This window comes from Anoplophora glabripennis, unplaced genomic scaffold (assembly GCF_000390285.2).
Source record: "Anoplophora glabripennis isolate ALB-LARVAE unplaced genomic scaffold, Agla_2.0 scaffold85, whole genome shotgun sequence".
Lineage (NCBI taxonomy): Eukaryota > Metazoa > Arthropoda > Insecta > Coleoptera > Cerambycidae > Anoplophora > Anoplophora glabripennis.
The window spans coordinates 1043818-1053678 of NW_019416361.1; the positions used below are offsets into that span (position 1 = coordinate 1043818).

At 34.9% G+C, this 9861-nt stretch overlaps 1 protein-coding gene across 1 annotated transcript; it reads right to left on the reverse strand.

The window, feature by feature from the left end:
• Window positions 1-236: 236 nt before the first annotated feature.
• LOC108917123 lies at window positions 237-6716 on the reverse strand. The gene is made up of 8 exons (XM_018723580.1): window positions 6678-6716; window positions 6286-6465; window positions 5769-6104; window positions 5330-5713; window positions 5024-5275; window positions 4368-4847; window positions 1380-1742; window positions 237-768 (listed from the first exon to the last, which is right to left on the reverse strand). Exons 2-8 carry the CDS (start codon window positions 6441-6443, stop codon window positions 237-239), a joined length of 2505 nt encoding a protein of 834 aa, XP_018579096.1. The 5' UTR covers window positions 6444-6465; window positions 6678-6716.
• Between the last annotated feature and the right edge of the window lie 3145 nt (window positions 6717-9861).

Below are 9861 nucleotides of genomic sequence, written 5' to 3' on the forward strand. Positions count from 1 at the left end.
TTTTCTCGTTATTTTATCATTTTCTAGGTTGAAAAAAATCTTGATTCTGAAAAATCTCTGTGTAAGTATAACTTTAATTTAGCTATTCCCAAGTACAAATTTTTGTAAATATAATATTTTCGTAAATTCTGTATTTGTATTCAAGATATTGTTTTTTAATTGAAACTATTTTAAAAATTAACCCATTTGTACCCTCCACTTCCTCGAAATAAAATCTCAAGACTGTAATAGTAAATTTATTTGTTCTGAAATACAACTCTATGCGTCTTAGATACTTTCTTCTCTACGTCACGTGGCTTCGTCATCGGATCATTGGTATATTCTTCCGAAGTAGATTTCAGTATAGTCTTCACCATTTGGTTTTGATTACTGACGAATCTGCCATCTTTGCCTATAACGCTTTTGTTCTTAACAAATTGGTCGGGTTTATATCCTGAATTCTTGTCACTATTAGTTTTGAAATTGAATTCATTCTTACTGCATGATGCAGCAACATCTTGGTTTGAAAATGAATCACATTTGCCAGCGTTGGTTTTGGAACCTAAAATAATTCTTTTAGTAAATGGAATCTCCACAACTGGCTTTCTGCCTTCGTCATCTTCGTCTGTCCAAACTTTCTCTCTTGACATTATCGAAGGTATGTCGCATGGAAACATGGGGGTACATGGAACGACGAATGAACTTGATTTTGCCAATGGCTCATGTGAGCTTTGCTGCGTCCCTATCACCATAGTTGAAGTTTCTTGTGACGCGTAGGGTGATGGGTTCCTAAAACACACCACATTTAAAAAGTGTAAATTGGGTTCATATATTCAATAATAGATCAAAAACTGGGTTTCACGTTCAGTATCTAAGCCCTAAGGAATATTGTTGGGAAAACATATTTCATTGTTTGTTCCGACGAAAGATTTTAGTTCTGCAATGTAGTTGTTAGTAAATGAAGTGCTGGTTTTGAAATAGTAGGATTAAAATCAGCTAGATCACACCCGATTTGTAATACTGGTGCAATGATTTAGCATGCAATGATATGACAAAACCACTCCTGACCATTTTTCGAAGAGGTATCTTTGAACAACAGGCACCATTCCACACGGGTGAGGAATCAAATCAAATTTACTAGTTTTCATCTGTTTTAAAATCCGTTTCCGTGGTGTGAATGACTTTTTTCAAATTCTGTAGGCATCACCTGAAGAAGCATTCCCAAAACCATAAAGTCTAGTAAGTTTGATTTTATTTTTCTCCAGGGTGCAATGGTGCTCGTGGTTCAAAGACACCCCCCCCCCCCTGAAAATCCGATTTTGAACGTTAAGAGAATAAGCAGGATGACAACCACAAAGCTTATAATTAGCAAATCTTTGAAAGAAGCCATGCAAACTCACACGATATATGTATCATAGATGCCTGAACCGTGGATTCGACTCGATGTAAACTGTTTGTCTGCTTGTCTTCTATCAACGTCAATATCATCCCTAAATCTATATCCGCTGTTGTCGTTTGTTCTAGAGGAAGAGCTACTACTTTGTAGGGTTTCAATGATTCTCGTAGAGGAAGTGGGTAAACTTTTTGTCGACCATGGTGGTGGTGGACGATCGATGTCTTTCCTTGATGCCACAGAAGGAATTTCACAAGGAAACATGGGTTTACAGGGGACTGCAAAAGCACTTGGTAACCTGTCCAAGGAATCTTTCCCTTTCATGGATTTCTTTCTCAGGTGTTCCTCCAGTGTGCATGATGAAGGGTCTCTAAAAATACACAAAAGCTAAGATGTTGGGTCAATACATTTTGTGTTATAACGAGCGTTCAAATAAAAACGTGGTCGAAGTTGGCTCTGACACATTGGACGTAGGGAGTAGCTTATAGCGACCAACTTAACCTCAATTCTCAACGAGCTGTATAGCAGCTGTCAGTTTCAATAACGTTAATGACTATATAACTTTATTTTAAAGAATAATCGTGATAACAATAACAAACAATTAAAGGAGCTGCGGAAAGTGTCCCCCTCCTTGTTATAACAATAAATTAAAGCAGCTGCTGAAAGTGTCCCCCTCCTTGTTCCAAGCACTTTTCACACCTGTTCCTCAAAGAATTAAAGACATTTTCTAAGATGCTCGGGGTATTGTTAATTTCACGAATCTTGTCTATAAGTCGAGCCTGCAGATGGTTTAAATCAGGAATAGGCAGTTCAAAAATAGTGTTTTTAAGGTAAGGCCACAAAAAGAAATCACACGGCGTAATATCACATGACCTCGGTGGAAATTCATGTTCAGCATTGAGACTTATTAGTCGATTTTGGAAAACTTCCCTCAACATATTCATCGTCTCGCCTGCCGTATGTGCCCTTGCGCCATCTTGTTGAAAGTAAAAGTTTGTAATTTCGTTTTCTTCCAGCTGGTTAACAAAAGGAGCGATAATTTCTTCTCTATACCTTTGCGCAGTAAGAGTACCATTAAAAAAAATAGGTCCATAAATCCTCCTTCGATTGAGAGCACACCAAACTCCAATTTTTTGAGCGTGTAGAGGGCCCTCGACAAAAAAGTTATCTGGTTTTTCAGAAGACCACATTCTCATATTCTGTGAGTTTACGTAACCACTTAAATGAAACCAGGCTTCATCAGAAAAAAAGGTGATATTATGAAGTTCACCGTAGTTGTTTAAAAACCATTCACAAAATACAGCCCGTCGCGGAAAATCAACTTCATGAAGTTCTTGCTGACAAGTTAAACGATAGGAGAACAAACGCAAATCTTTTTTTAACACTGTGTGGCAGGTACCGACTGATACTCCCACCATTTGTGATAAAACACGTACAGAAGTTCTTGGCGCATTTTCCATTATTTGTTGGACATTTTCTTTTAATTCTTCAGTCCGCTTTTTAGGTCGGCCGCTTCCTTCTTTTCTTGTTACACTGCCCGTTTCACGAAAAACATTAACACAACGCTGAACTGCACTTTGAAAAATTTTGTACTCAACAACGCCGGGAAATTGATTTTGAAATTCTATGAAACATTCCTCAATAGAATACTTCCATATTCCATCAATCTTGCGTCCATTTCTAAAGTAGGACTCTATGATAAACACTTTTTGTTCTTGAGAAAACACCATTTTAAACGCTTTTTAAAACGAAAATATTCAAATTGATAGCGGCGATATAGCGCTTTGACAGATGACGTTTAAGTTCATTTGCTATACGCTACGCCCTACGTCCAAATTTTCAGAACCAACTTGACCACGTTTTTATTTGAACGCTCGTTATATGGAAATAAATTAGGTCAAATGAAATGCCTGTGTGACGTCATAGTTACCGAAATATTAACCATAATATATGATGGATGGAATAATTTAGATGTGTGAAAAATTGTTGTACACATTTATAATGATTCCAAATTATCATCGTTATCATCTGCTTATTAATAATGCTTAAGCATACGATTTGCTAATTGCTATGGATTTAGAAATATTTTAACAATCCTACCAGAACTAACTGCTGATAAACTTACATATTTGAGAACGTCGTCGAGCGGGAATAATTAAATTTTCCATAATTTTCTTTAAATCTCTGACAACTTTCATCTTCGTTGGCCTTTGAACCAACATTAATTCTCTCAATGTTAATTTCTCGAATAGGTTGCTCTATTTTGGTTGATGAAAATGGAAAATTCTTTGCTGATTTTGCTGGCGAACGAACCAAATCGTGACGTGATGTTATTGAAAGTATCTCACAAGGATATATGGGGACACAGGATACTGCCGATGGATTTGGACTTACTATTCGCTGTGGTGAGCTCTGTTCTAGATCCTCTATTAGTACTTCTTTGGACACACAAGGAGGAATTCGCCTAAGGTAGAAAACAGTAGTTATTATTATTGCGTATTATACTGTTTCTTAATTATTAAGGCAAACTTAAGCAAGACATAGAAAATGTTTTCAGCGCAATTATTATCTTTCGGAAAATGCTTGGTAAGGAAATATCCAAAGATAAAAGGTAACATTGTCCAAAAAGACGTTGCGAGTTCTCCATGTTTTCTTTTAATGTGGGGATAGATTCTATTACCAAAGTCGTTACAATTTTTCTTCTGTTTTACGTAACGTAAAAATCTAGAATTTCTGGTTCTTTGAGTTTTTGAGGCTTGTTAAAGTGTATGAAAATACATATTTTCAATTTATCTAAAGGATTGGAGTAAGAGGAATTAATAATTTTTCTTCATTTTAATTATAGCCAAAGATATTTACAGAAATTGTTTGACTTGACTTGATTCAAAGATTTTTTTATATGGGGCAATATCTAGTTGAAATAAAGATGCTCTAGAATAGTAACATTTATTTTTTCTTTATCTTAAAAATGGATTTCTTAATTTGTTCAGTTTGCGTGCTGCAGTTTTGCGACAATTTTTTATCCTCTTGTTTTTTCTCAGGTTCGTTTTGATTTTCTTCATTTGCGTTTTGTTCGGCTTCATCTTGGTTTCTCACTTTCGTATCATTTTCGCTGTTTTTAGAATCTTTCTTAATTTCCAATGGTTCATTATTAGGTGCCAAAGTAACATCTTTTATATCTTGCTTCATAGGAGGTTCCTTTTTACCAGTATTAGCTTCACCTTCATTCGTTTTGGTTTGCTTGACCTCGGCCTCAGGTGTTGAGTTTAACTCGTTGTTGGTTGTTGGTGGACTTTCCTCGATTTTCGTGGAGGAAGTTGGTAGACTCCTTTCTGACTGCACGGCAGCAGAAACACAACTTTGTCCTGGTGTCACCGAGGTAGTTGGTTTTGGACTTGCTGATGGCCTATATGAGCTAGGTTGCACTCCTGTATATCTATTAGGAATTTCTTCTGCTTTGCAGGGCGGTGGATCACTAAAATTCACATCAAATTTAATAGAAAGGAAGTTTCCGCAACAATCCTAGGACTGAGCAAAACACGAATCATTCAAATATTCTTCAAACGTGTTTAATACACCTCAGAGATAGTCATGAAATTATGAGAAATAGATTGCTATTAGCAGTTATTTAAAAATTATACTGGAACTTACGTGTTCAGGCACATATTGGAACATAACGGATCTAAAGCATCCGTTTGACTTGCTTTGCACATGTTCATTCGCTTCCTATCAATGTTTCTGTTGAACCTCACATACCCGCTGTCAGGGAGCATGTCACAGGGAAGCATGGGCGTGCAGGGTACAGAAGACAAATTTGCGCTTGCAGATAGCGTGCGCACTAAATTTTGAAGTTCTTCTGATCTTTTTTTCAGGGTCTCTTCTATGGTGCAAGGTGGAGGATCCCTACAAGTATATAAATAGTTTGCTATATCTTACTAAATATATTCGCAAACTTACATATTTAGGCACATCGTCGAGCACAAGGCGTTGAATTCCCCGCTTCTGGCCTGCTTCGTTGCGCAATCTATGTTACCTTTTCTATCGTCCTTTTCCCTAGGCCTTCGATATCTTTCGTCTTTGGAAGCGGTAAAATCAATGAAGCCTCTGTTCAAGTTAATTCTGCGCTGACTTCCGTCGATCTTGGTAGAGGAAGTTGGTAAACTTTTGGCCGATGATGGAGGAGGCACTTCTCGTCTCGATGTTATTGAGGGTATATCGCATGGAAGCATGGGAGTGCAAGTTGTTGTGGATGGATTGAGGTCTATTGTTCTTCTGAAGAAGCTTTGTTGCTGTTCTGGTTTCTTTTTTAAGGCTTCTTTGGAAACGCAAGGTGGTATTTGCCTAAAGTGAAAAACAGGAGTGGTTAATACTGCTTTACTATACTAAGCAAACTTACACACTCGAGCACGAGTCCAAGCATAGTGCACTTTCAGTGGTGTTTTTAAACCTGTTGTACGCACTCGTCATGTTCGTCATGTCCCTTAGCGGGCAATTCTGGAAATTGTGGAATTTTGTGGGTTCAAAGGAAGGCTTTTTAGAAGTTCTAGCCGCATTGTAGCTGGAACTAGGGAAAGCGTCGGTTTCGGAGGTCAATCTGCCGGCGGAAAAAGCGTAGGAAGAGGAAGAAACAGTTCTGCTGACCATGGCGACGGCTTCGTCTAGCTTTTTTCTGGCTTTGCGCAGTTGATCCTTGATTTTTTCGAAATCACTGTCAGTCATCATGGATTTTGATCTGAAACAAGACTTTAAATAGTGATTTTATGCAAGTAAAAATTGCTGGCAAAAATAAAAGTCTTCATATCGCCATCTCCAGACTTTATATTCAATATTTAGAAAGAAACACCACTCAAATATTTTCTGGGAAAATATTTGAATGGTTGCCGTCATCTTTTGGATAATTTTCAGTCGCTTACCTCCTCGATGAAACTTTTCCAGGTAATTTGGTGACACAGCACGGCGCACAGGCCCCGTCATTTTTTTTACTTCCACGTGCACAGTTGGTTTCTGGACAAGAATCGGTGGTCGATATCGCATCGCTAACTCTTGAAGCTTTTGATGGTATCTTTTCCATACTTTTCTTCCTTGGCTTAGATCTAAGATAAATTCAAAATGTTCGAAGTGAAATGCGTGTAACACCTGTATCAGTTCATTCATATAATATATTTACTTCGAATTTGGTGCGCAAACTTGAACGATTGGAAATACTTTTATGTTTGTAAACATATTAATTAAAAATTGTATATGAACATTAAATATGTAATGTTTATTATAGGAATGTTCAGAATTTCTGTGTTAAATTGCTCACCTTGAAAGATTTTAATCGAGCCATTTTTAGCAACATGTGCTGACTGACAGCTAAAAGTCATTTTTGGATCGATTGTTTCATTATTTCGACTATCACGTTTTTATTAACAAATAAAGCAAATACTTCTTATCTCCATAAATTTGATGATTTAATATAATGATCCCCACATAAAATTTAATGAAAATCCCATTATCATAATATAAATCGATTATTGACTGATTATTCTTGTCAGATAGCCCAAAAAATGCATGTTTTTGAGCCATTTTTCGCGAATATCTCAAAAACTACAAGTTTTATCAAAAAAATGATCATAAGCAAAAATGAAGGTAATTAAATAGCAAAGAGATTGCTTTTTTTATTTTTGTAGGTGGTATAGAACCCGAGTTATGACTCCCAGAAGTTGAAGTTAATCGAAACGTTCAACGTCCTGTAGCGGAAAAATTAAAGGTTTTTCGAGGAAAACTTATACAACACTTATTAAAGTTCTTAAAAAGACTTTTAAATTGAGTGGTAGTAAAAGTCGTTAGCATGAAAACTAATGAAGTTACAATCAAAATAAAATGATTGTCTTGATTTTTGAGCAAAACAATAGGTATTAAAATTAATGACTTGACGGGAAAAAAATTAAACGTATTCTTCGGCAATTTACTTTATGTATTAACAGTAGATTCTAGGAATTTGAACGATTTTAGAAGCCTAAATTTAAAAAATATTCCATTTACTTTCGAATAAAATTTTTCAATTTTTTAAAAAATCGCCTTTTTTCAAATTATTTCAAAAACTAACAAAGTTATAAAAAAATGATGGTATAAGAAATTGTAGGTTGCTTCTTAATGAACAATTTGCTGTTTTTATATTTTGGTAGGACAAAATTTGACTGAGTTATGACCGTTAGAAGCTCAAAACTAATTGTAAGGTCCACGACTGCCTTTCCTGAGCCCTTTTAGCTTACAAATCTAAAAAACGAAGGGCTCAAAAAACTGCAAATCACAGAACTTAAAGTGCTTTAAATTCCCTACAAAATGGTTTTTTAAGTAAAATAACTTTAAAATTACAAAAGTTATGGTAAAAAAATTAATCGCATTTTTTCGGTAAAATTTTCGGAGCGGGTAAATTACCATCATCTTTGTGTATTTTGGAGCACATGTGAACTGAAGTAAGTATTTTAATAATATACATACACACACGTATCCGAGTTCATATGTATACAGGGTGGTCCNAGGTGGTATAGAACCCGAGTTATGACTCCCAGAAGTTAAAGTCAATTTCGAAGATAGCTATAATCGAAACGTTCAACGTCCTGTAGCGGAAAAATTAAAGGTTTTTCGAGGAAAACTTATACAACACTTATTAAAGTTCTTAAAAAGACTTTTAAATTGAGTTGTAGTAAAAGTCGTTAGCATGAAAACTAATGAAGTTACAATCAAAATAAAATGATTGTCTTGATTTTTGTGCAAAACAATAGGTATTAAAATTAATGACTTGACGGGAAAAAAATTAAACGTGTTCTTCGGCAATTTACTTTATGTATTAACAGTAGATTCTAGGAATTTGAACGATTTTAGAAGCCTAAATTTGAAAAAATATTTCATTTACTTTCGAATAAAATTTTTCAATTTTTTAAATAATCGCCTTTTTTCAAAATATTTCAAAAACTAAGAAAGTTATAAAAAAAATTATAGTATAAGAAATTGTAGGTTGCTTCTTAATGAACAATTTGCTTTTTTAAATTTTGGTAGGACAAAATTTGACTGACCGTTAGAAGCTCAAAACTAAGCTGCAAGACTGCCTTTCCTGAACCCTTTTAGCTTACAAATCTAAAAAACGAAGGGCTCAAAAAACTGCAAATCACAGAACTTAAAGTGCTTTAAATTCCATACAAAATGGTTTTTTAAGTAAAATAACTTTAAAATAACAAAAGTTATGGTAAAAAAATTAATCGCACTTTTTCGGTAGGTAAAATTTTCGGAGCGGGTAAATTACCATCATCTTTGTGTATTTTGGAGCACTTGTGAACTGAAGTAAGTATTTTAATAATATACATACACACACGTATCCGAGTTCATATGTATATGTACGTGTACATTCGGAAATTGGCCAAGGCCTCGAATTTAGGTTGGCACCAAGCGAGAAATTCTGTATACGCACAGGTTGGCAGCATTACTTAGATAAAGTGCATGCATATGCATCCCTGTATATATATATACAGGGTGATTCAGTCATAATGTCATTAATTTTAAGAGCAGATAGAAAAAAATGAGTATAATACGATGGCGTGATTAAAAAAAAATTTTAATGCATATNCTTAAAGTGCTTTAAATTCCCTACAAAATGGTTTTTTAAGTAAAATAACTTTAAAATTACAAAAGTTATGGTAAAAAAATTAATCGCATTTTTTCGGTAAAATTTTCGGAGCGGGTAAATTACCATCATCTTTGTGTATTTTGGAGCACATGTGAACTGAAGTAAGTATTTTAATAATATACATACACACACGTATCCGAGTTCATATGTATACAGGGTGGTCCGAATTTTATGCAGGAAACTTCGAGGGTAGATAGATCTCTTTAAAATAATATGTGTTTGCCTTATAAACATTGGTCTGGAACAGCCCCGTTTTAGAGATACACGGTGTTGAAGTTGTTAAAAAAAATAGATTTTTTGTTTATCTCTCCGGAATCTATTAACCGATATAAATAAAATTTGGTACAGATAATGTATGATAGTAGGCCTTACATTCCCTAAAATATGAGCTTTAATGGTTCAACCAGTGGTGTACAACTGAACAGGGGTTACCCCCCTTTTTTACAAAATAACCTACGCCACTGCATTTTTTACAAGTTATTGTAACGTATTTATATTTGAATGCACAAAATACGTAAAAAAAGTAACTTTAATTTTTTTCCTAAGATTCGCCGATCTCAAGTTATTCAAACCAATTCTTGCCTTGTGGCTGACACTTCTAACCATAATATTACAAGAATATTTATGCTTATGCTTAAAAGTAAGTGCAATCTGTAAGCACATCAACAAAATTATTTACACTCCTTTCTACACCACCTGTGAGGTAGTGTTCCTAGCGTGTTTTAGTTTTCCCTGGAGGCCTAATACTCTACAAATAAGAACAATTTAAATCAAAATAATAATAAAAATATATTTACCAAGCAGCAGCGCCTAAACAAGA